This window comes from Sardina pilchardus, chromosome 3 (genome assembly GCF_963854185.1).
Source record: "Sardina pilchardus chromosome 3, fSarPil1.1, whole genome shotgun sequence".
Classification (NCBI taxonomy): Eukaryota; Metazoa; Chordata; class Actinopteri; order Clupeiformes; family Clupeidae; genus Sardina; species Sardina pilchardus.
Genome location: NC_084996.1, coordinates 31,031,070 through 31,058,565, shown reverse-complemented (window position 1 = coordinate 31,058,565; position 27,496 = coordinate 31,031,070). Strand labels below are relative to the sequence as shown.

The 27,496-nt window shown below is 42.6% G+C and overlaps 1 protein-coding gene across 2 annotated transcripts; it reads left to right on the top strand.

The window, feature by feature from the left end:
- Positions 1-14,279: 14,279 nt before the first annotated feature.
- Positions 14,280-26,199, top strand: LOC134077309 (hemicentin-1-like). 2 transcript variants are annotated; one of them, XM_062532838.1, is made up of 10 exons: positions 14,280-14,479; positions 14,962-15,240; positions 15,537-15,875; positions 16,146-16,376; positions 16,566-16,793; positions 17,279-17,545; positions 18,844-19,110; positions 19,674-20,021; positions 22,824-23,060; positions 23,897-26,199. In XM_062532838.1, exons 1-10 carry the CDS (start codon positions 14,422-14,424, stop codon positions 24,130-24,132), a joined length of 2,490 nt encoding a protein of 829 aa, XP_062388822.1. In that variant the 5' UTR covers positions 14,280-14,421; the 3' UTR covers positions 24,133-26,199. The 2 variants fall into 2 exon arrangements, with proteins under 2 accessions (XP_062388822.1, XP_062388823.1); XM_062532839.1 differs by lacking the exons at positions 14,280-14,479; positions 14,962-15,240; positions 15,537-15,875; positions 16,146-16,376; positions 16,566-16,793 and adding an exon at positions 17,012-17,122 and having other exon boundaries at positions 23,897-26,194.
- Positions 26,200-27,496: the final 1,297 nt, after the last annotated feature.

Here is a 27,496-nt window from a genome sequence, read left to right as displayed (position 1 = left end):
TGTTGAGTACGAGGCAGACTGCAGCTCTGGAGGGGGGAAAAAAACAATAAAAAAGAAAGAAAACGAGGCTGTTTTTGTACACAGAGCAGCTCACAGCTCCAGAGCCACAAGGGAGAGAGAACAGACCCCCGCCAACCCAACTGCCTCCCCACCACCCACCCATCCCACCCCCTCTACTGCCCCCCAGCCATCCCATTTTACCCCTCTTACCCTTCCTCAAAAACAAGCAACGCATCGCCTCAGTTGGAGGCCAGACTCTTATCGTTATTTATTCATGCTGTTTTGCTAGACGTTCAGAGGGTGAGCGGGAGGTGAAAAACGAACGCCAGCGTGAGGCAGCCTGCAGCGAGACGGCGGCGGATGGCAGATGAGGGGGAGAGAGAGAGAGAGAGAGAGAGAGAGAGAGAGAGGGACGCCGAGGGAGATGATCTGCTGCGCTGTGTACTTCTAGAGCATAATGGAAGGCTCTGATGGCAAATGTTGGGGAATTTGATGGTGACGGGAATGTGGGGGTGGGGGCAACAGCTGGAGAGAGAGAGAGAGGGAGAGAGAGAGAGAGAGAGAGAGAGAGAGAGAGAGAGAGAAGGAAAGAGAAGGAGAGAGAGTGAAGGAAAGATAGAAGGAGAGAGAGAGAGAGAGAGAGAGAGAGAGAGAGAGAGAGAGAGAGAGAGAGAAATGAGGGAGGTACAGGAGGAGAATAGGTTGTGGAGACAGGAGAGGAGACAGAGTCCGGCTGAGAGCAGGGAGTTTGAGTAAACCGTGTGTAAACTGTATATTTAAATGTTCTGCTTTGGCAATGCTGAAATATTTATCATGCTAATAAAGCTTGGATTTAATTGAGAGAGAGAGAGAGGTAGACAGAGAGACAGAGAGGGAGAGAGAGAAAGGGAAAGAGCGAGAGAGAGGGAGATGGAGAGAGATAGGTGAGAGAATGAGAGAGAGAGAGAAAGAGAGGTAGACAGAGAGAGACATAGGGAGAGAGAGAGAAAGGGAAAGAGCGAGAGAGGGAGATGGAGAGAGGTAGGAGAGAGAAAGAGAGAGAGAGGAGAGAGAAAAAGAGAAAGAGAGTGAGGGGGGATGGCTAGAGGGAGACTGGCGAGGCGGACATTGCAAGGACTCCAAATAAGAGGACGCTCCGTCCTGCCAGGGTCTTCACGTCCGCAGGGCACGAGGGGCCTGATGCCGGGGCCCAGAACGAGAGTGGGAACAACCTCGAGACGGGGCCGCTCTGTGAGAATGTGTCCATCTGTCTCTCACACACACACACACACACACACATACACACACACACACACACACACTGGAACCCGACCAAAACAAACATACTAAAATTAAACCACGCCAAGAAAGCAAATCTCGATGTTTAAAGTATTGAGAAACAGGAGATTACCACGGCTTCAGTACTCGTACAAACTGATGTCGCCACCAGTGGGGAGTCCATTTGGACAAACATGTGCCCTTTTCTCAGACACATTACTGCTCGGATGAATTGTGCTCAATGTCACTCTCCGTCCTGCAACAAAGTGCTTTCGACTGTTATTGCTATCATTCTGCTGGAGTTTCGGGACAAAATAATATTTAGATCCAGTCACCATGGTTGCTGTTACGTCCCAATTCTCCTTTATCATTTTGAGGTGGGCCAGGGGAACAGAAGCACTGCACTGTAGTTTGGCACGTCTGAACTTATTAATCATGTCTTCATGAGCTCAACCACCCACTTACCCTTCAAACAGGGCTTTGGGGTTTCTGTGGTTGCCACCACTGAGGTTGTTTAAATCCATAAGTAATGCGAGAACCGCTTGCCTGCCTCCACCGTCTGAAAAACTATGTTTTATAAGAGGAAAATGGACTCTAGGGTTCGCCAAGGCCAAAGCAACGTGAGAGTAAACATGTCCTGAGAATAGTCTGCCATCTAGTGGTTGAAAATTGACATTGACGTTTGGAATTGCTGGAATGAATTTGTGAGGGCAGTGTCAACATTCCTCTTTTGAAAATAGAGCAATTGTTGACAAAATAACTTTTGATCACACTCTATTAACATCCCTGAAATACATGTACACATCATGGAAAATGCTCATTTTAGTACTTTGGGGACAGCATTACTCTCACAGTTGGAATTGGAATGCAACAACTATTTAAATGTTTTCATACCTTCACCACTGATGTTACACTAGGGCTGCTCGATTATGGTAAAAAATCATTATCACAATCATTTTATTCAATATTGAGATCACGATTATTAAACGTGATTACTCAGTGATTTTGGAACTGTTATCCATATTCAAAAGTATAGTTTTTTTTTTTACATTTTCAAATTGAATTTTAAACATAATCCAACAGGAGAAAAAACATGTAAAAAGACAACGTACACAACTCAAGACAAAAGGAGAGCACTGTTATGAAACTGAATGTAGCAAAAATAATCATCATTAGATTATGTAATTTTCATGATTGTTTGAAGTCATAATCACGATCAATCGATTAATTAATTCGATTAATTGCACAGCCCTATGTAACACAGTGTCTGCTGACTGTTGACTGCTGCTGACTCTGCTCTGTATATCCAGGTCCTGATAGCACCTTTCCCTCCAGTGCCAACCCCTCACACAGCCCTGAGGATGCACATTTTTGTGAGTGAGAGCACACGTCGTCCTGTCAAGATCGGAAAATGGAGGAATACAATTAAATGTGCTGCTGACAGATGAGGGGAGTGAGAGTGTCTCATACAGAGGAGAGAGAACACACAAGCACACACACACGCTCACACACACACACACACACACACACACACACACACACACACACACACACACACACACACGCACACACACACACGCACATAGACTCACAAACACCCACGCACATGCACACACACACACACACACACACACACACACACACACACACTGAACACTAACATCCCAAGCATACTTCTGACACCCTCCCATTTTTCATTCCCCCTCAAGACATTGTTTTTCATTCTTCCTCTTGAGCCTCCTACATGCCCATCCTCCTGATCTCCAGAGCAAAGCAGCTCCAGAGGTGGAGGCCGCCGCTCCGCGCGCAGAGAGAGATAAGGCCGATGATGACGATGATGGTGAGAGGTCGTTTTTCATGAAGAGGGACAGACAGGAAGTGATGACAACCATCTGTTTCATTGGAAATATCAGCCTGTACGTGCTCAAACTTCTGCAGACATCAAATCAAATTATCACCACTAGATGGAGATCTATAGCAGAAGTCTCTCTGTAGAATGTAGACTATATTGTAGTGGTATCCTATGATGTCTTATGCATTGTCAAGGTATTTTTGACGGTGAAGTTCTGCCACAGCTGCCAGTATTTTACCGTAAGTCACCAATTTTTTCTTACAGTGGAAATTGAAAGAAGAATAAGCAAAAGAATGTCTTAATACTGGAAAAGCACTCAGAGAGCGCAGACCTCCGCCTGTATTGTTCTTCCTAAGTTGTCATATATTTGAACCTAAACTATTCAGATCGCCACTAGGTGGCCATACCATGCCATTACACTGCTAAGCGAAAAACATAAACGCCTCTGGAATCCTGACGGTGATACGGATCACTCCCAAAATGTAATCATTTCTTCCTTGGGTCATTTCTGACCTTCCCTGAAATCCATCCATTACTTTTTGAGTTATCTTGCTAACAAACAAACAGACAGACAGACAGACAGACAGACAGACAGACAGACAAACAAACATCCCCAATGAAAACATAACCTCCTTGGCAGAGGTAATACAGTGTTAATTGCAAACTTACTTGCATACTTATACTTGTTTGTTATAGGCTACTTGTAAATTGTACATTATCTAGTAGAGATACTGTGTCAGTATCACAGAAAAAGTACAAATCCTCACACTGGAGAGCTTCCAATAACTGTATCAGCATCACAAGCAGGCTGCATGTGGTGCACTCTTAGAAAAAAAAAGGTGCTATATTATATAGAACCAAAAATGCTTCTATTGCAAGCCTCATATATGGCACCCATAAATGGTTCTTTAAACCATTTTGATGAGTTCATCAAAGGAACCTCAAAGAGTTCTTTGAAGCCTGCATGGTTCTACATAGCACCCCAAGAACCCTTTTTTTAAAAAAAAAGAAAAAAAAAGAGTGCGGCCTTGTCACGAGTATTTATGGTGGACTCTGTCCAAGCCTCGGCTCATCCGCTGCTGACGGCATATGGGCAGCAGCCTGAGCGCTGGACTGCTGTGGGCCTGGGTGGACGCGTTCTCTACGTGGAGGTTTCGGATGCCGTGAGATCTCCTCCACAACACCGCAGAGAAAACATGTGTCCCGTTTTACGGCTCCTCTCTGCATTACGCACACAGGGCTCTGGTCTCCCTGCAGCCCTGTAAAACAGTCTCGCCCTCCCTCCGCCCACCCCCAGAGCCTTGGATAAATAACATATCTAGATGTTGACACCACAAACAAAGAGTGGGCTGATATATTGATGACATTGTGCACTCTACCCCTTTTATTGAGCCTGCATGCAATATTTATTAAATGTTGTCAAAGGAAGTCAACAAAGAAAAAAAGTAAACACGCTTTTAATGGAATAGTTGGAATAGTAATGGAACAGCACATTTTAATGGAAGAACTGATGAGTGATCATGTCCTTGAAAAGTCTGCACAATCACAAGGTTTTGTCACACAGTATAGGTAAGCATTAATGATAGATTATTTTAACAATTGCAATCAACACTGTTAGATCACTACTTCATTTTGACCCGATGCTCTTACAATGAATTAGAGATGAAGAATAACAGAGTGTTGCATCATGGCATTCACTCACTTCAAATGCTGCAAAGTTGCAATGTATTAACAATTGACTGAGAGATAGCTGGTTAACTATCATCACACATAATACAGAAAAAGGAAAGCACATGAAGGCGAAGATGATTTAAGTTTATTGAATAAATACTAATCTTGAAGGTGTGTATGTCATTGTAGCCCTTTGCTTTATTTTGTTATGTTCCTGTTGCTAAGCAAAGTGCTAAGCAAGGAACCACCAACTTAGGCCCAGTCCCCTATTACCTACTTCTAAGAAGGTATTCACAATGTGTACTAATATCTTCAGGCTGAACAAATGCACTGTGTAAGAATACATTTTAAAAAAAAATCAGTGATGCATGAACAACCATGACATGAAGTATTGTTTGTTCCCCACACCCTAAATTTCTCTCCCTCTCATATAGCACTGAAGTGTATGTATGGTTAAACTGGGTGGGAGTTGTATCTCATCTGGAACACATCTGTAATGGCAAACATATGTAAGGGTCGTGTGTTTGTTGAGCAATAGGGAGGAGGTACCTCACCATAAGCGGGCTTGCTAATCCAGCACAATTGTCTTCAGCATAGCAGGGGATGCGGAGGTGGAGAATGGTTGGGGGAGGAGGGAGGGGGGTTGGAAGCTAGCGGGGGTTTAGGACTCGTTGTTCTAATATTGGGGGTGGGGGGTGGGGGGGGGGGGGTGCAGTGTAAGGAGGTTTGGTCTCCAGAGGATCCCAGACCTTCCCTCTTTTTGGATGAAGTCTCCCATGACTCAGTGCGAGTGAAACGGAGAGGCCCTGTTCCGAGAAACCATGTGATTTATCCGGGAGTCCCATTTCTCTTTCTTTCTTTGTGCATGCACGCGCGTGTGTGTGTGTGTGTGTGTGTGAGTGTGTGTGTCCCTCAAGTCCGTCCACAGCTATCACGCCGACCCTCCCCCTTCAATGTGAAATGCGAAACAGGAGAGCGCTGAGGGGGCAGTGGAACGCTCCACAGGACTGAGTCAAGGCAGCCAGGGAATGTCTCTCCAGATCGCCAGTGATAAAACTCTGCATAAATGCCATGAAGTCGTGTTAATGGACATCTGAGACAGGCCTTGGTGTTAGTCTTACAAGAGGCCCTGGCTGGTCTTGTCTTCGGAAGGCAGGAGTAATTATCTCAGGATATAAAGGCTTAGAAGATAGGCTTCCATGCTGTTGGGAGGTGCTGATTGTGAGATATGAGGCATTTGTGTAATCTAGAATTCATGATGGAGTGAGACAATGGTGTGAAGTACAGAACTTCCAGTGCGATGGAGATATGGAGCTGAATCATCTTTGGTTGATGAAGTTGAGTGAATGGAAAATGTGATCAGGCATGTGCAGTCTTGTTTACACGGTGATAGGGCAGTACAGGCCAAGGAAAGGGCACTTGACTAACTGACATTCTCTGGAAATGATTCTTATTTCGGTTTCTCCACAAGCTTCCTCAAACAGAAGAGAACGCCATTAAGAGCAGTACCAAAATAGCAACTCCAATTTTTATTGCAAGAGGTTCTCCAAGTGGGACATGATGATCCTACAATGGGCTCCTCTGCGTGGAAGCACACATGCACTCAACCCCACCCCCTTCATCACTTGTACTTCCTTTCCTGAATAAAACAGATGTGATTTCTTCTCAAAAGGCGACAGTCTGTCTGTGATCAACTTTGAAACAACAGTTCAGAGTTCCAATTAGTCAGCGTTATTAGGGCCAAGGCTGGGTGAGTATCCATGTCCATTTCAACACTCGTTGTTATGAGCTTCCTGTGCCAATATGAAAAGAGAAATATCAGTATACATCCTGTCTCTGAGCTCAATCAACTGAAATTAACTTCAACTATCAACTTAATTAAACTGGGAAAACGTTCCTGACTGGGGAAGAGGCCACACTCTTAAAACAAATGTCCTGTCCCTATCTGGACACAGAGATGTGTTAAAAAAAAGCTCCTCATTCCACCAACAAGGAACCACTGAGTAAAAGAGTCTTGAATTTGACCTACTGTTGCATTTATAGCTGGTCAACACAACAGACGTGCATCAGAAGACCATATACGGTATAGTGGGCGGTTGGGGTAGTACATCCTGATTATTGAATTAAATGATAGCAAGGAGCAGATCCAGTCAGCGTCCTATAGGCCAAAGTGAGAGATGGCTAATTTCATTTTGCCCACTGTAGTTACACTAAAGTGTAGAGGAGCTGCAGTGCCAAACTCCTCTGTGAGTGAGTGAGGAAGGAGAGGTGGTGAGTAAGGAAGGAGAGGTGCAAACGCACGCCAAAGTTGAGGTACAGGCAACTATGTTTAAAACTTATGGAGAGCGAGAGAGAGATGCGGCACACTCCGAGTTATAAGTAAATCTTTAATAAAGCAGTAATGTTTCGGCCTATGGCCTTCTTCAGATGCATCGGAGTGTGCGTACAGTGCGGTATCTCTCTCTCTCTCACTCTCCTCTGGTGAGTTAGCCTGACGGGCCAGACCCACATCAAGGTGTAGGGTCTGGGAGCTTGACTTATGGTTGCATGTTGCCTGCCCACCGACTCTATATAGACGATGTGATTGGCCTGATAGAAGTTTAATTTTTCCAGCTCGCAAGCCAACGGCGAGTTGCTGGATTAAAAATGTGCTGCCGTTAGGGTGCGTCTAGATTTCTAGGCTACTGGTGAGTGTCTCACCCAGTGGTGTAGTCTGCATGACTACGCAGTATACCCACTTAAAAAGCATCATCATCTCAGTATACCCACTTAGAATAGGCAAGAATACATATTAACATTTGGGGTTGATACAGTATACCCACTACAGTTAACTTCTACATCACAGTATGTCCACTACAGCTAACTAGACTACACCACTGGTCTCACCCATAGACAGTAAAAGATAGGTCTCACCTACAAATGACAGAGTTACAGATGCACTGTGACCTGTTCACCCATCTAGGTCAGGTGCAGGGGGATGAATGATGCAGGGCAAAGTGGAGGAATTCGGGAGTAGAGAGGAATGTATGGGGGGTTGGTTGATGGATAACAGAGGCTTTCTGAGTGGTAAAAACAGACTAAAATCTGGGGGGTAAATCCACATTGTAGATGGTAAAATCAAGGTAGTTTTCTAGGACTAGGATTCTTGGCTATATGGTCTTGATTTATTCTGATATATTGGCACTTGAACAATGTTTCCAGAAATGCAACAGGATTTTTAATTCAACATAGACAGGTGCATTTGATGAGTAATGTGTTTTGTCAGTGAGTCCAGGTTCAGAGGAACTCATGTCAGCATTTAGGGGATTTGGTCTTTTTTTCTTTTCCTATGAACTTTATCTCATTAGCTTTGGTATGATTGCACCAGACTGGTTTTCTATGCCAGATGCGTCAGCATCAAAGAGAGTAGCTCTGGTAAGTTAACAGTCATGACTCCAACGCCTAAGCTTACATATCTGATGAATGAATACAAGTAAACATAAGAAGCCAATACTCTGGAGAGGTCACATAACAGGCATAGTCGAGACAGGACCAAGGAACACTGCCTCCAGGAGTGTCAGTTGTTAACTTTGGTCCTTTTTATTTTTATACTGGCAAAAAGGTATACTGTATATTTCCACTCTGGAACCCTGTAAATGTTTACTCTGTATCATCAACGGTCAGTATTGTCACAGATTAACTGTACCATTTTTTTTTTGTTTAACCCTGAACAGGGAATGAGTAACCTGACATTCACCAAATATTTCTCAGTGTAGTCAGCAAATGGGTTGTGTGCTTTCGAGTTTGATCCATGATCAATCCACAGTGCCCTTCAATGTCGCAAAACAGGATAAAAAGCTTTTCTTCCTGCCAGACATATTTTCCTACTTTTCATTATCCAGTCGTCCCTTTAGTTATGGGACTATTCCATTATCTGACAAATAACCATGTCATAAATGACTCCAATAAAGATACATTTAAATGTAGTCAAAGGGAAAGGCTACTCCTTTACTTCTAACAATTCTTTTTATTTATTTATTTATTTATATCAATATTGAAAGTGTAAGGGTTGTAAATTTGTTGTCTCCTTTTCCCTAATGATTAAAACACAGGAGGCTAAAGACATGATGCAATAAGGATATGATGAATGAATTACTCCCAGCTTCCAGTTAGAGCCACAGCCTGGAGCCTTCTGATAAAATGAGTCAACATCTGAACAGTATGCTGTGACCCAACATGTAGAGATTGATGTTTGTCACACCTGAGCACATCAAAGAGGTGCCCATTTGACATATAATTTTGCCACCTGGGCTATTACAGGAGGATTTTTTCACACAGATATCTGTCTCTCGAGGTCACAGAGTACTAGCCTGGAGACCAGACTCTCTTCGCAGAGAGTCTGTCCTAGATCCATTCGCACATGTTTATTTCCTGGTTGGTGGACTCTTTTCTGAAGTTTGAAATCATTGGAGTTCAATCAGTAGCGTTTGGTAATGACGTATGTTAACCATGGGGGACACAATGATAACGATAAATGATTAAACTTAAATGTAATTGCTCTTGGAAATGCCCTCGGTTCGCTGATTGGGTAGGGGAGGTGCACTTGACGGCGAAAAGCGCAAGTGGATCAGGGTATCCCAGACGGAGTACTGAAGGGAAAAGAAATTGAGCGGAAGTGCGTAGACAGGCGCAGTCAGGCTAAAAGAGTACTGTTGGTACAAAAAATCTGAAAAGAATTGGTTCTACTTAGGTTAGGTTGCTGCAACCAACAGCTACTATCAGGGAGTTACAGTGCTACACTATGGGCGTCTGTCCATGCATGGGGGCTTCATGTTCATTAACAGAATTCTCTTGTAGATGCATTTCTAACCACCTGTATCTCAATCAAATCTTAGAGGAGAGGAGAATTGACAAGTTGTCAATTATATAGGCCATACCATATGCAGTATTACCTTTATGATCCCCTTCCAGATTTCTGTTGAATATTGAAACAGCCCTGTTATGAGTCACTCCTGTTCTTTACAGACACAGGTGCTGCTTTCTAGACTGGCAACGCCACCTAGATCTTTTTTCAGGTAGATACTGAAAGAGTGGAAGTTGGAACTGGAACGGGAGCATGGTGATTATGGGGCGTGTTTTAACCAACGAGGGCAAAATGCCTCTGCACACAATTGGATAGAGCTAACCAAACAGAGCAACGAAATAGCCTACTGCGAATCCTGTAGGGACAACAGCCAAAACCATCCCTCTTCTCAACAAATGCCTTAATGGCAGATTTCTGTTAGTTTTTTTGCTATTGCGCTGTCAATATCTTGAGCAACAGATGTGATAGCGACATCTAAACATTTAGCTTCTCTAGCAACAAGCGTTTTGCTGTAAACAAAACCAACTGAGGTGTGCTCAGGTATGAATAAGGCACTTTGCTCATCTATTCATCATTGTATAAAGCATGCCCAGATGATTTGATTGGTACGGGCATAGAAGCTTGTCCGTGGAGCAAGGCCAGACTGAATTTCCTGACATCAAATCTTGTGATTGAATTTGGGCTGTTTTCAAGACAAACACTACCAATGCCTGCAAATATAAAAAAATTGCAGTCAGAAGAATGCTTTCATCTTACCGCACAGGCAGACACAAATCACCCACTGCTCCCATCCCACAGGGTGTCCCTCAAAGATCTGTTCTTGGACCCCGCCTCTTTATCATTTAGGCTACATACCTTGCCTTGGTCAAATCATCTGTCACCATGGTCTCCATTACTGTTACACTGACGATACACAGATCTACATTAGTTGAAAATCCACCGCTACTTTCCCTCTCCTTGACTCATTACCTGCATCAACTCTGGATGACCAGAAATCCTACTGATTGGCCCCAGAGCATGCTTGTCAATCATACTGATTTGTCTGATCTGTTTTGACATCTTCAGTCAACCCTCCACAGCAGTACATCATTTTGGTGTCATTTTAGATCCGTCACTCAGTCTTGAACCCCACATACGCTTGCTCACCACCACTGACCTCCACTATTTCCAGACATATCACATTGTACACTCAAGCACTCAATCCACCAAGATGCATACTGGGGCCATGCTTTCCTCATGCCCCCATCTTGGCAACTATAACTCCTCCTTCATTAGTGTCACAGAAGAATCCATCGTGTCATAGCTATTGTTAGCGCCACTGTGCCCCTAGTGTCGCCATTTTGTAACACTAAATGTAACAAACCCTTTTGTGTGGAGAGCCCAGATAGTGTAACCTAACCTGGCAGAGAATGCAATGGATTCAGGTGTGGTGCTTTGTCTGGCCTTCACCCTGTCATTTGCTCCACATATCAAAAATACACACTGAGGTCTATGTTCAGGTTGTGATTAGAGTTCCAAAAATGCTCTCTCTCTCTCTGTCTCTCTCTCTTTCTTTTCTCCCGCTCTCTCTCTCTCTCTCTCTCTCTCTGTGGCTGTTTTGTTCTACCCTTACACGATGGAATTTGCTTCGCTCTGTTCTTGTGAAAGTCATCTGGTCTCTGTCTGTCCTGCCAAGAAATGCATGCAGAGCACTCTGTAGGGGACCTGGTCATACAATACATATACACATAGCCTATATTATTACACATGTAAGCAGTTGCATCTCCATGTATTCCATCTATTCCCATTATACACTGTACTTATTTATTTTCTTAAATAACACACACACACACACACACACACACACATTCACACTCACGATCTTAATAGATATATTTTCATTAGCAAAACAGCACTGACTTTTATTTATTTGGTGCGATACATTTATTTGTTGCATGATATTGTCATTCTTTTCAGATTGCTCATCAATTCCAACTTTCTATCCCTTCATGTGTTTTATCCCCCATACCAGCCAATGGATCAATGCATTGTAGGCCTATCCACAAGAATCACTGACAGCATATTTGGTATTTCAATTCAAAGTTTTTTATCTAAAGTAAGCTAAGCTGGAGACAAGTGGCTTCCATAAAAATGAGTGAATTAAAGTGCCGTATAGCCATATGATACACATCATCTCCTTCAGAAGCTCTAACATTTACCACTTCCTATTAGACTTTTGTCACTCCAGGGAACTGAACTAAACCACTGGGCTAATCTATGCCATGGGGCAAATCCATGTTCCTCAAATTCATTCCTCTCTTTTTCTGCATTCTAGAAATGAGAGCAATGGTTGAAAAAAACAAAAACAAAAAAAAAAAACAGAGCAGAGCAAAATGGCAGGCATTGTGAGCCTGGAGTGGGAACCAGCTGCTATGAGAAACATTCTACGCGTCTCTTCCTGACAACAGTCCAATATCCAGTGATTCAGCAGCTTACTCATCTTTTCGCCCACTCCACCTCCTTCCACAGTTGACAGGTTTTTGCACAAAACGTAAGCAGGCCATCTAATGTGTGACTATCTAATATTGAGACTCTCATCAAACATTTTTTATTAGCGTTGATAAAGAACTGGTGGAGAAAGGCTTCTGGTTCATTAGGATAATGTTTAAACAACGAAACCTTAGAACTGGAGAGGTTGCATAATGTCCATTAGGAGACCAAGACAACCAGTTTGGAAACTGTTTGTTTTGTGAAAGGGAGATTTTGAGCATGTTGCCCAGATACACGAATCAATGGTTGGACATGTCTCTCTTTCTCTGGCAAGCTTGAGGTCACAGCGAGAACATCCAACAGTTTAAATCACATTCTTTTCATCATGCTGTGAGACCCTCGCTTTGTGTGATAAAAAGTGTGACTGTGTGTGTGTGTGTGTGTGTGTGTGTGTGTAAGGGGGGTGGAGGGTCATCCTTTTTTAACATCATGCCTGTGCCGGCAAATTCAACAAATATGTGCTTTATAAATAGACTATTAGATTTCACACAAAAACACGAGTTACACTCTAATCAGAATCTGAATCAGAATCAGATTCATTTGGCCATGTGAGTTAGTGTCCATTTGTGTAGTGCCGAAGGTATCACTCTAGCTTTATAGACAATATATAAACGATGTATAACACAATATAGAGACAGAATATACAATCATGTGGTATCAACATGTTGCATGCAACTGATATACTTACAGAGAGGATATGTTCACTGTTACTCTGTTCTGCTTTCTGGTGTCCCCCCCCTTTCCAACATGTTCCATCCTCGTTCAATTCGATTGTCATAGCAACGTTCGGCACCTCAGGTTTGTTATAGTGTCCTGCGGACAATTACACATATCACCACGTACTTGGAATACACCCCAAATGCCAAGAGTTTGACACTGACAGGGTTGATTCAGGGAACTACTGTATCTCAGTGGGGTTGAGATTATCATTGATAATTGATCATAAATCAGTCCATAAAGATCAAAGTTTTCTGAATTTTTTTGGTGGATTTCTACAAAACATTGCTGTACAATTACACCCAGAGAGTTTATTCAGCTACAGAGATGTTGGCAGACAGTTTTCTTGAAGTCAAGAGCCTTGTGTGATTAAAAGCGTGACTCTCTGTGTGTGTGTGTGTGTGTGTGTGTGTGTGTGTGTGTGTGTGTGGAGGGTCTTTTTTTATTTTCATGTCTGTAACTGCAAATTCAACAAATATGTGCATTGTAAATAGAATGTTGAGGGATTAGATTTCACACAGAACACCCAAATCGAATACACACTTTCAGCTGCACAGGACTTTCTGTCACTCATAAACACACACACATACACACACACACACACACACACACACACTTGCTTGTCTTGCTGGACTCAGATCTGATTGCCTCACATGTTTTAATATTCTTATATCTGGAGGCTGTAGCTTTTAGGAGGGATAGCAACATTGTCTGCATTCTTAAAATTTAACGTAGCATGTGAAAGCACTGCAGTAATCCAGAACGTATTTCCAGTGTCCACCTGAAATAACAAATGCAAAACCAAGTTCGTTTTCAGTTCTCAGGGAGCATCGCCTTTTCACCTTGAAAAAGAGGCACCTGCTTTTAGGAAAGTGCGTGAATAAAACACTCCTTCAAGCCTTCTCTTGGTAATAGCGATAATTTGTTTCAGTGACATGCTGCTCAGGTGTTTTTTTTATTCTTTATTTATTGTTAACAGGGCATCGTGAGCCGCAGACAACGTGTGGGAGTAGCCTAGGCTACTGTAGACCTGCTGACCTGCGTGTGGGCGAGTGAGCGAAAATAGATGATGCATAAACGTTATAAAGGTTTTTGGTCGCATAATTTAATTCCTGTTTCAAATTATCCAAACAATGTTTATTTAACTAAATTCACATAACACCAGCTGTATTGAACCTGCCACTCTGCCATTGCCATCTAGCTGACCTGGGATGTTGATTGGTTTCAGTCAGGGGTTGCTACTCCGTTTCTACAACATCATTTAACGTCAGTTCACGTAGGTAAAGTGTCAGCGTATTTCTAAGAGCCCTTTCTTCCAGAGAATGCTACCGGTCTTCTCCTACTCATGGAGGCGGAGTGCATCAGCACGTGTCCATTCTCTATTTTATCTAGCCCTGCCATGTAACTCAATACAGAACTGAAATAGACTGAGGGACCACAGCAACAGTGGACTACCTAGGCTACGTGAACGGACTATTCATACATTTTCACCGTGCGCCTCGTTTGTCATAATTTCTCTTTTCTTTGAGTGGAGTTTTGGCAGGTCTTGTAAATGTTTGTGGGAATTTATTTTCGGGTGTTTTTATGTTTGCTGCCCTTATGGGTTGTTGGTAAGTAGCCTAACTGAACTTTTGCCTACATGTAACAGCTCATTCTAACATAGTTGAAACTGACCACAGCACTACCACTTCACTACTACTACTACTACTACTACTACTACTACTACTACTACTACATTACTTTTTGGTTTGGTTTGTGCTCACATGTTGAACATTTAGAATCTAATAATGTCTAAACTTCCTTTGAAAGATTTACGCTATGCGTCATAAAACTCCGCAAGTCGTGTTAAGGACTTGTAAACTAATTCAGCAGAAATTGCAGTGGCCAAGTTGATTGAAACCAACCCTACCCCCCTACAGTAAGCAAAGAGAGAATAAACGTTCTGCGTTAAAATGTTAGGGTTGGAGAGTTTAAAACTCAAACGCTTAACCACTGGAGGGCGGAATAGCATTGCTCCCTATATGCTTGGTCAACCTTGATAACCTGAAACGACATTTCGACACCAACAAATACTTTTCTGTGTTGTGTTTAGATGCAAGTGAGTGTCCTGGAGGCGAGATAACAGTAAATCCTGAGACACTTATTGTGAAATATGGGGATTCTGTGGAGGTGAACTGTAGCACATCAGTACCGCACGATGGGATGGGCTGGGAGTCCGTGGTTGGGAATAAGGGCATTCAGGAAGACGTCCAGCTGGTTACCTGGACTGTTGAAGCGTTAACAGATTGGGAAGTGTCAGCTATGTGCTTCATCAATCGTTTGGATGACTATGGAGGACAGTGTATGACAGCACTTCCTATCATTCTGTACAGTAAGTATGACATTGACCCTTATAATAAATCCTTGCTATATATTTTCCATATTTTGCATATTTCCACATTTACCATATCGCTATAGTTGTCCTTGTGTATATTTCACTAAAGACTGAATGATGTCCGGATAGTGGTTTTGTGGCATAATGACCTTCATGCAACACAGACAGACAGACAGACAGACAGACAGACACACACACACACACACACACACAGAGTGAGTAAGTAGCCTACATTTGCAATCATATTTTCAACTGTTAACTAATAATGATAGTCTAACTTTCACTCCTTACAGAGGATATAGAACAGGCACCTGTACTATCCTCTAATCATACTGGACCGATGGTTGAGGGAACGACATATCATCTCCTGTGTGACATATACAACGTTGCGCCCATCCGATACCTCACTGTGACGTGGTACAGGAATGATATACCTATAGACAGTCGTTCCCCAGCTGACAACAGCGACTGGACCCTCCCAATAAATGTGACAGACATCTTGCGGATCACCCCAACGAGACGTGATGACGGAGCCCAGTTTCGGTGTGTGGCAGAGCTCAATCTGGGAGAAGGGGGACCCCAACCGCCACCTCCAAAAATGACATCTCAAGATGTTAACATCACTGTGCACTGTGAGTCTGAAGCATGTGTTACTTAAATCATGGCAGGATAAAATTGTAAACTGAGGGAGTGTGATTGCAATACGTTTGTGATTTCAGATAAATCAAAAGTCATAGATTAGTTTTTTGAATCACATTTAATATACCAAATATTGGATTAACCAAGTACAGTAGGTTAATGGGTACACTTCATGATACTCCGGAGTATTAATGTACTCTCAAATGGCACCTTACCTCTGATAGGCTACAATAACCCATCCACTTTGTTTTTGGTCTCCTCAGATGGTCCAGTATCAACCAACTGTCCATCTAGCGTTGGCATATCAGAGGGGGAAACATTAGCCAAATTGTGTCCCTTTGAAGGAAATCCACGTCCTACTGTTACATGGTTATATCAAGGGTTGGTACCTGTAGACCCCAGCCGTCCACTCACAAGAGAGGACAGTGATCACTATGTTGTCGATGCTACAGGACTGACGCAGAGGAGAGAACTGATTTTTGTCAATGTGATGTGTAAGTGTACCACTGACTGTCAAGCTATCACACAAGGTCTCAGTAATGTGTAATGTATGTGAAAAGCATGCTAAAGATTGAATTTCTTTATGTTCACAAATGTATTTATTTATTTTCTGCATCCACATCTTCATTTACTTGTCGAGGGTATGGTTTTCCTCCTTCAACTGTCTCATGCTTTGTTTGTAGATGGCCCAGTATTCGACTGTCCGAGCAGTTACACTGTAGAGGAGTATACGTCTCTTAACCTGTCATGTAAGGTGAAAGGTTACCCTGTGCCTGACGTGCTATGGCTTAAAGATGGTGAGGAAGTGGTTTTGCCAGATGAACTCAACAGGGGATATGGGGGCCAGTATTTAATCTTGGCAAACAGCATACATGGAAATGCCTCTCACTTGCTTGAGATCAAAGTCCTCTGTGAGTACACATTTTTATTTATTTACCGGTATTTATTTATTTGGGTGGTGGTGGTGGTGGTGGTGGTTTAGTTACATGGAATAGTGTAGAGCAGTGGTTCTCAAAGAGTGGGACGGGCCCCACTTATAGAGACATGACAGGTGGGGTGTGAAGAACAGGCTTTAGTGTTTTTCTTTTTTGAAGGAAGATTATAGATTCAACACAAATCAAAATAGTTATACATAAATTAAAGTAACATCTGATCCAACGAGACTGGCAATGTGACATGGAACTAAAAATGCGGCAAATTATATTTTAGCGTTACCATTTTGCCAAGTTAATGGTGTCAGGTGGGTTAGACTCTTGTGCAATAGATCTTCACTTCATCTTATTCATGCTTTGCGTCCATATCTTTTTGATGACCCTAATTTATCATATAAAATGCTGGTTTAGCTTGTTTAGGGCTATAGTATAACAGTATGTGCATCTTGATCTTACATCCTCAGATCCTCCCTCAGGCATTGCTGAACTTGAGGACACTGAGGTAGAGGTGGTGGGGTCTGATGTGGTGTTGAAATGTGCTTCTCATGGAGACCCTCGGCCAGAGTACAGGTGGAACTACCGCCGGGTCAAAAATGTGAGGGTGAAGAATGAGGATGGGGTGTCCCTTCTGCACATACATGGAGCCACTGGAGAAAACATTGGAACATATACATGTTTTGCCTTCAACAGTCTTGGAGAGGAGAGCAAATCGGTCAGAGTCACTGTGAAAGGTATGGGAGAGAATGGCATTGTCAGAATGTAAGGTGAGTTTAGTGGCCTTGTAGCCTATAGGCTGGCATTTCTTTGAGTTTGTGTCCTGATTTTGAACCTTTTCAACCTTTCACCGTTGGCTTAATGCTAAACGTAGTAAAACCGTTACTTGGACATAGCGTTAAGTTTCATTTAGGTTATGTTAGTTTACCGTTGACCGGGCAAGTTACTGGCCAGAGAATGAATGTTTTGTTATGGGTAATGTAGAGTATTTTAGAGCGTGGGGGAGGTCTGATGGGCATTAGGGCTACATTTCACCGGGAGCCAAAGGAAAGGAAGAGAGATTGGGCAGTGCTTTTCCTGAACCAAGGGAAACGCGCCTCTTTCCCCCACAATGAACTTAGGGAAAAGCCACAGAAATCAGTCGACGGCCGCCAGATGAAAACCTACCAGTTGTCGTGAATCAAAATGAAGCTCTCATGGATAGAATGGGTCACTTTCGTTGTTTGGAATCTCTACGGAGCGAGTAAGTGTTGGGCGCGTTTCAGTTTCTCTCTTGTCCACGTTTCGTTTAAATGGGGGGATTTTAGTTTAGACAACTTCCTGCTGATGTGTGTTACTGGAAGCCTACGTTTAAACTGGGCACAAAACAAAGCTGGTGTGAAGTACGAATGGAATAGTCTTCTGCTGCTGATAGCTTGCGTAATGATGCTTTACCGAACAAAAACTGTTAAATTGTCGCGTCCTTCTTACTCGAAATCAGTTGCCCTTATCAGAGCTGAACGAATACACGCTCACGTTAATGTAGCTGTTATTGAACCCCCTAAATGTTATTGCTCTGGAACGGACTTGGTATTCTACAGATGTGGCTCACACACCATTACCCGCTCCGGTCATTGGGTTAGCTGATCTCTATTTTAGTGCCACTGAGTGATAGTCACACTGTGTTGGTCATCTGAAAACGCCCTTCCACCAAGAACAGCAAACTTTTTGTCTGGGTATAAATGGCTACTTCTTTATAGTTAGCCTTTGCCTTCCCAGAAAACTAGAGGTGTTGCCCTCAGACGCGTCTGTCAACGACTGTATGTCACCATGTCTAATGGTCAGTTTATCGAGTGTTCAGTTCTATCTGGCACACAGTTTTCCGAGAAAGAATGAGAGGAAGTTGACATAGCCCGCCTGCCAGCTCAGTCATTCATTGTATCCTGTTGTATTCCATTAGTGTCAGGCTGGTCATTCAGAACAATTCAGATCACAAATTATACTTCAATTGATTGTTAAATTGCACTAACAATTTCCCTTTTTTTCACTCATGTAGGTGTACAGGCTACATGCCCAATAGAGTTTTCCATTGATGGCAAACTAATGAATGAAACAGTGGTGGAATATAGCAAGAACGTGTCAGTCAAATGCGAAGTGTCCACCAAAGAACAAGCAACGCTTGAGTGGTTACTCTCAAACAAACACAGCACCACAGGAGACACTTGGACAGAGAGAGCCCTAACAGACTGGGATGTGAAGCCAGGGTGCAAAGCAACTTTTGAGCACAAGAACTGCCAACGGAACTTCAATATTACTCTTTTTAGTAAGTTATCATTGGTTCGGCCAGTTATTCAATTAATTGTTTCCTTCCATCATAGACAGAGTATATATATACGTATATATTAAAACAATATATACTGTCTTTTTTTACATTTTAGTCTGTACAAATCCAAGTATAGTCTGGAGTAATGCAGTTTGTAGTGAACATTGAATACAGTTAGGAAGTTTTAGCCAAAACTGCCAAGCCATCTACATAATAGCCAACAGACTATGACTATGTGATAGTTGCATACTTTTGTGATCTTGTGCCTGAAAAGCAATTCTTAATTTATTGTGTGGTTTCTTATCCAGAAGGAGTATGCAACCACACATTAAAACACATATTGCTTTTTAGTTCATGCTGTTTACAGTGTGCAATATAAGTCCATTATATGCTTGTTTTTCAATGTACCCCTTCGACAAGTCCAACTGGATAAAGTCTACTTGTGCAGAGAATAGGGGTATATCTCTCAACAGTATGTGCCTTTCCTGTGTTGAGTATTACACTGCAGCTTGTTGTGGTGCAGAAAGTTAATGATTGCTAGCTAAGGTGTTTTTATTTCACAGAATCTCCAGAAGTGTTATCCATCCGTTATCAGAACCACTCTCAACCAGTCGTTGATGGCAACGATTATACACTTGTGTGTGAGATTCTAAACATTGCACCAGTCAAGAACCTTGTTGTGAACTGGTACAAGGAAATGCAGACAAACGAAAAAAATCGTTCATCTATGGTTCATGAAGAACAGTTCTCGGAAAACACCAACAAGCGACCCCAAAATGTTTCCTCTACGATCCTCATCAATGCCAACAAATCCGAAAACGGGGTGCAGTACTGGTGTAAGGCCACGCTGAGGCTGGGACCACTCAAACCCCAGGAAGTGAAATCATCAGCCTTCACCGTCAATGTGCACTGTAAGTTACTGTATGTTCTGATGAGGGAATCTAATTAAAGGTACAGTTCATGATTCTAGGCTATAGTGAAAGGTTTTTAAGATCTGGGCTCAACAGCCAATCAAATAACACCTACAGTATACTGTATCTCATGAAGCAACATGTTGATTGGCTAGTTGTGTTTGGCTCGGTCCAAGCCACTTCTGTTACCCATTTATAGAGCCAGCTGCTTGCTGTGAGGAGTTACTTGCTGAGTTTGACAAAAAAAGTGTATTGGAGTAGAACCACTGAGTGCACCTTTGCATTTTGTGTGGCACTGAAGCAACTCTGGCCGTGACTCCAAGTGGAAGTCGTCAACCTGATCATAAAAGAACAGTCCGGTGGGCTTCAATCTCCAAACTAAACAAAGCCAAAGGGCTCTTCTAGGAGGATGACCATTTCCTCTAGGTTAACTTACTCAGGTCTGTCACTTAACCACCTACTTGGAATACACCCCAAATGCCAAGAGCCAATGAGGTTGAGAGGAAATATCCATCAGTATATATTGTTACATAGTAATTTACCACATTTATACTTGATCATAAATACAGTATACATAGATATTGTTGCAGTCAAAGATCAAAGAGTCATTTTATCAGATTTTTACAAAACATTGTTGTACAACACCCAAGAGATATTTTTAATATAATCTATCAGTGGTTCCCAACCTGGGGTCCAGGAACCCCACTAGGGGCCGTCAGGGATTGCAGGGAGTCCGCACAGTGACGCCTGGGCTGAGGTTGTGCGGTTACCAAAATTATATTTGCGCACATTAAATGTATAAAATCCCAATAACACACCCAGTTGGATCATCAAAACTCTGTATAATCCAAATTAAAACAAATTTTTGATCCACATCTAAATTCATTAAGCTATTTATTACCTTATAACTTGCGTAACCAACCTTCAGGTTGGGCTAGCCTAGGCATTGGCAATTCATCCCTGGACCTCGATTGTTGAATAAAACAATGTCTTGTGTGTGTATGCGGGTAAGAATTTGGGTTGGGGGCCCTGGCTTGTCTTAGACACAGGCAAGGAAAAAAGGTTGGGAAACACTATGATTGTACAATGGTCTCTGACTCTCTGCATGACTCTCTGGTTTGTGCTTGAAGTGGGCCGGAACTTCTGTATTTTCGTCTTTTGGGTTCCGCCACTTTTTTCTGCGTTCCGGTACTTAGGCTGATCCGATCCGATGCAGCGACAGTGGCCCGAGATAATAGATAATATCACAAGACCGATGAAAGACTACGTTACCCACGAGCCACGACAGTGCCCTATCAATGGGTCGCACCATGCGGCCGGGGCCGCACCCTTTCTTCTCGGTCATATTGCTGCGCAATGTTTCGCACAGAAATAACAGGCATATCAAATGAAACTGCAGAACCTGACCTTTCCAATGGCGCTATCCGCTCGTTTCTATGATGAACGGCTCACGAGATAATTAGCGTTGAAAATTGCAGTTACATACAAATATGAATGTCACATTCAGTTCTGCGTCATACCCATTCTTCTCTGTGAAATATCTCACGTTTTCGCACCTGCCCTATGGCAAACTACATATCAAAATAAACAGAGATCCTACTGATTCATCAAATTTCTGCATTTTGTCATTTGTCATATAGCCATGACAGATGCTTGATATGCCATTTCAGGACCCAAAATAGCAATAGAAATAACACTTACAGTCACACTTACTCTCTTGTTCTGACTTTTGACCTTGAATCTCTGTTCTTGGCCAGTTGTTAATACTACTGTTAATTAAATCAATGTAACAAGTAGGCTACAGCCTATTTCACAGTTTTCCTCGTCTGGGCCTTTAGCCCAAAGGTTCAACACTAAAGCACTTTTCCTCTTTTGCACGCCACGCACGCTATTTGTTTATCCACCAAATAACGATGTCCACCGACAAGGTAGAGCATGTTGCATGATTTTATGACAGTATGATGTATTGCGACATCAAGACAAATTTGTGGTTTCTGAGATCTCATTTCACCAAACCACAGGTACGCTACAGTTATAGTGCGGTTATGGCCGATAGAGGGCCGCGAAGTGAATGCAGAAGTGCTGTTCACCCTGTTATGAGTTGATGAACTGCTGAAATAATTTTGGAAACATATTAAGGTACAAAAAACACTTTGATGTTGCTTTAAGGTTCTAGGGCCTTCAGCCCAGTCTATTGTTAGGCCTACAAGTAGGCTATCACACTGGTCTGGTTCATGTTGTTTTTTTTTTTTTTTTTTTAGATTTTTTTTGGGCTTTTTATGCCTTTAATGGACAGGACAGTAGAGAGAATGACAGGAAGTGAGTGGGAGAGAGAGTCGGGGTGGGATCCGGAAAGGACCACGGGGCGGGAATCGAACCCGGGTCGCCGGCGTACGGTGCAGGTGCCCCAGCCAGTTGCGCCACTGCCGGGGCCACATGTTGTTTTAATGGTTTTTCAGTGTTCCATTTGTGAATTAGAAAAAAGTAGCCTAGGCCTATAGGTTATTGCTTGAAAAAATGATTAAATTATAATAGTTTTGAACCAACACATCCTAAAGACTGAACCAACACATCCTAAAGATTTTTTTTCACCGCACAAATGTCGGAAAATCAGAGTTCCTGCACTTATTTTTTCCCCACTTCAAGCACTGCAATTATCACTCAGATATTATGTTATGATTAAACTTAATCACGAAGCATTAGCTGATTCGGAATGATATTGGCGTTGTTAGCACTTTGCTGCAATTGACGTAGCGTTGACTTTCTTCTACCATTTACCATGTCTCTTCCTACACCCTTTAGATGCACCAAGTATCATGCAGCCAAATGTCAGTGCTGTGCCTGTGTTCAACGACTACCAGGAGGTATTGGTTTGTGAAGCAGATGGGAACCCCAAGCCAGATATCACTTGGATCTACAATAACAATTCCACCAAAGGACACAAGCTCACCATCAGCATCAAAATGGAGGGGGTGATCATTTGCAATGCAAGCAACAAGTATGGCTTTGCTTCGAAAACCATCAAGTTGGTGCCCAAAGGTACAGTAAAATCTCCAACATTGGTTAAATGCTGCTTCAGATGCAATGGCTGCTTAAGTGTGTCACTAATGCTTTCTCTTTCGTTATTATTTGGCACATTAGTCTGTAGCTTGTGCTCTTGCCTATAGCATGCTTTCGGCATGTAGCCATTGCATGCTCCATTCCTCTATGTGTCCTTGTCCTTGTTCAAGAAAAATGGTCCACAAAACTCTGATCTGGTACTTTTTTGTAATCACCAGAGTAGCAGTACGCCCACTCATTGCCATTGTTTCAGGGTAGATAATGTTATGGGAGTGCCAGTTAGAAGGTACTTTTTCAGATCCCTTTTTTCAACGTTGTCATGATTAACATTTTATCTGAGGTTGAAGACTATTCTCTGAGCCAATGGACTCTGTTTTGACACACCCTGCACATTTGGAGCTGTTTTCACCATTAACAGTCTTCCAATAATGTTCTCCAAAACAGTTGTTAGTGAGGACCAAAGTGACGCAGCTTATTTTTCTGATTGACAGTGTTTAGTACTCAGCATACTCTAATATGAGTTGAAGCTGCTTAACATGGCTTTTAATGCACTTAAGGAGATGTGTGTCTAAGGATCTTTGAGACTAAAAGGATATCCGAGAGTCCCTAAAATCTCCCCCGGCATTTGGTGGGCTGAACAGCACTGCACTGCACAGCACTGGCTTTGCCCCCTTTAGAGGAGGCAAATTCCGCTTTCGTGCAAAGCTTTTCTAAACTGGAATGAATTGTTCTTACTATTGGATGATAACATCATCATGGATGCCGTTTCCATGGATATTGATTGACAGCTTTTGTTTTTGTTTCTCTTGCAACAGAGGACTACTTGCCCCTGATTGCAGGCTTCGTGGCTGTCGTGGTGGTGATCATCTCTGTGATCTTTGTTTTCATCTACTCCATCTACTACACAAACACCAAGATGGGCCACTACAGCCTGAAGGACGCCAAGCCCAACATGCAAAAGGGCGACGTAGCGCAGAACGGCCTAGACAGCAGCCTCCCCATGAAAAAGCTCTCCCAACAGAACATCTACGTCATGGGTGTGACTCCGTGACTTTGGTGCACACTCTGAGGACAAGCCTGACTTAAAGCAGGCTCAAGGTAGATTTGAGGATCTGGACCAGCCCATGAGACACGTACAGGAACAGAGAGGGTTATGGGTCCTGAGCCAGGTTCACAGGAACACACACTTCAAAGTCTTCATCCAAATCTGCTCGAAGCTTGGCAGATCTGATTAGCCTGGCAGCACAATAGAGAATGACATTGTTAGAAAATAACAATGTCATGATTTCTTTCCCTCCTTTGTGATATCTTTTTTTTTTTTTTTTGCCCCAGGAAGCCAAAGGACCACTTGTAGTGAATCATTATTTTACACCGTTACCCAGTACAGCCCAAGCTGTAACCTAAGCTTACCTGCTAAGCGTAGCTTACCAAGAGAATATTGTGCATTCCGGCATGTTCTTTCCCCTGCGTCGGCTATGTAGCTTGGGTGTCCGGTCCGCTGTATACTCTGTATGCAGGAGGTGCTGTGATCTGAGGTTGTCACTACTACGTTATCGTCATCAACATGCTGGACTGGGTGTGTGGCACTGTTTTGTTTTTTGTTTGTTTGTTTGTTTGTTTGTTTGTTTTTAATGGTGCTTTTGTAGATTTCTCTTTCTATGAATGTCACTGGAGACATGCCTGGCCCTGTGTATGAAATCATGCTGTTTTGTCATCTCATGCATGTATTGGGCCATATGAATGAACTTATTGTATGTCAGTATGTCAGTATCTACGTTTCTGAATGTAAACATGAAGAGTTCAGATGCAAAACCCTCTAAACGCCACATCCGTCAAAAATGAGATAGCGGTGGTGTGAATGCTCTCTACGCATCCTCTACGTTGATCAAATGATTTAGCTTCAAAACCTGCTAAATACCACTCTCTTCCTGGTCTGAAGTATCGGATATCCTGAAGGAACCTAATGGGGAAAAAATGCTGATCTTAAACAAAAGTGGTCAGACGGTTTTAGAGGGTTTTGCATCTGAACTCTTCATAGCTCTGTGATATGAAGTAGACCTTGGGTGCCTCTCATTTGGTCTTTAATACACCCTCCCTTCCTTCCTCGATCCTCGTCTTCACTGATCTAGATAAAGAATGATGGGGCGGCAACAATGGGATAGTCTACTGTATCCAGTGTTAGTTATAGATCAGTGGGAACGAGCCTCGAGGATCTAGGAGAGAGTTTGAGAGCCACACCTTGTGTCATTTCTGTTTGGGGATCTAAACAAGATGCAAAGAAGGAGGCATGAGAGAGTATGCAAAGCCCCTGACTTAAATACAGCTGGGTTTGTTTTATGGAGACGTACTGTAGCACAATGTCCACCGCTGAGTGAGGATTATGAATCTTTTAAGAGGCACGTCAGCACATTATAGTTAAATAAAGTGGTGATTCTAAAGCCGCAGTGTTGCGCTTTTTCCTGCCTCTTAAAGTATTCAACCCTTAAAAAGCTGCACCTGCAAAAAACCCTATCAAGGTGTGCAGGTCATTTCTTGATTATGAATCCTTAAAATTAAAATGTTATTTGCGAATACCCATACTAAGATTTTTGTAGGACTGCCTATGGTATTTGCAAATGGAGTCTATATGTGCCTATATGAAGGATGTCTTTGGCTTTGCCGAAATGAAATTGACTGCTTGCATTAGCATATATCTGCCTTGATGCTGGGGCCTGTTGTACACTGGATGAGAGCTGTGATATCACACTGTAGGCATATGGAGTCTGGTTTTTTTTACGAAGATGGAAAGCTAATCTGCATAACTGAAGGATGTATTTAATTTATATAAAGTATTTCATAATATCTGTTGTATGACTGCTTTACTTAAGGATAGAGTTGCTCATCCCTTATGAGACGAATCCATATTCCTATTTTACTATTTAGAATCTTTAGTACAGGAGTTCCCAACCTTTTTCTGGCAGGTGACCCTATTTTGATCAATGGGTTGATGGGTGTGCGTACTATAGCATTAATTCCTGCAGGCACCCCTGTAGATGGCCATGATGCAATATGGCACCACCAAATAATAATAACAACGGTCAGCTAGTAACTTAACTTGCCACGGCCCAGAGGATCCGCTAATATTTAAACACCGCTCCTGTGGAGCCTGCGGATCTCCCTGATCAATATGGTGAATAGTAGGCCTAGCTTAATATAGCCCAGGTTACAATAATTTTGACAGTGATGGACTGTAACACGGAGCCTGGCTTATTTTAATTAGGCTATAGTGGCCTACTTTGGATAGTCTCTTATTTTTATTCTTAAGATTCTTATTTTATTCTCCTGACATTATCTTACAATGTGTAGGCTATTGTTTGCCTGTAGGCCTACATGACAAATATTAGCGTGCAGTGGAGCGACAGCAGGCAGGGTTAAGCGGATCTTTTTTAGTAATGAAGGATCTCTGCAGGTAGGCTAGCCTATAAATTCGCTGGAAGAAAATGTTTTGAAGAAAGTAAAACCTATAAAAAGGAATCGAAAGAAAACTGCGTTCGTCTTACCCAGTTTCACAAATGCAAAGCCCGTGTGTCCGATCTGCAATGACGCTGTAGCTGTTTGAAAGGAACGGAAGAAGGATCACGGCACTACAACATTAGGCAGCACTTTACAATTGGCCTATCTTCTCCAAACATGGGCACGGAAGCGCAACATGCGCGGGCAGAGGATCAAGGATCACCGGATCATAGTGGTGTTCTTTCTCATATTTGTATTTGCACCCCGGTCTGATTGGTGGATAGGCTATTTGTAAATCGATATTGTAAAATAAAAAAGATTTAAAAAGAAATCGGATTGCAAGAATAATCATGGCGGGCCAAATATCGCTGGCGGGTCAGCTTTGGCCCGCGGTCCGCCTGTTGCCCATGGCATGTCCTACTAGCCTAGTCCTAGTCCTAGTCCTAGTCGCATTCAGCCATAATAGGGTCATTCTACAGAAACACACACTTTTGGCATAGTAAAATGTCCCAAAAAAGGTAATTTCTTTACATTTAAACTTAGACCACATTATTACTTAAGTATTTTGCTGCAAGAATACACATAAGGGACACCTTAAAGTGTAACTTCACCCCATAACTCCACCCACTTCACCCTTCTGAAAAGGGCTTTCAAAATGGGTGGGCCGTTCTGAAATTTGGAGGGGAGTGTAGATATGGTTTATCACAGGTAGGCTAATCAGGGCAGCAGGTGTTGGGGCGTTTCATTCCTATCTAACTATCTATCTAACTATCTAACTATTTCAAAAACATGTTTTTAGAATACATGTTTTCAGAATGTTGCCTCAGAATTTGCCCCTCAATCTTGCGGGGGGTTGGGACGGGCACTTTTGTGGTGCCTGGATTGGAATCCTATAAAATCAATTTAGAGATAAATACTCTCAC

Bases quoted from the DNA above. Each gene is read 5' to 3' on its own strand.
- LOC134077309 (XM_062532838.1), top strand. From the start codon at position 14,422: ATGTTTGTGGGAATTTATTTTCGGGTGTTTTTATGTTTGCTGCCCTTA. The intron at 15,876-16,145 runs GTGAGTCTGAAG...TGGTCTCCTCAG, and splicing joins TGTTAACATCACTGTGCACT to ATGGTCCAGTATCAACCAAC. The intron at 16,794-17,278 runs GTGAGTACACAT...TTACATCCTCAG, and splicing joins GCTTGAGATCAAAGTCCTCT to ATCCTCCCTCAGGCATTGCT.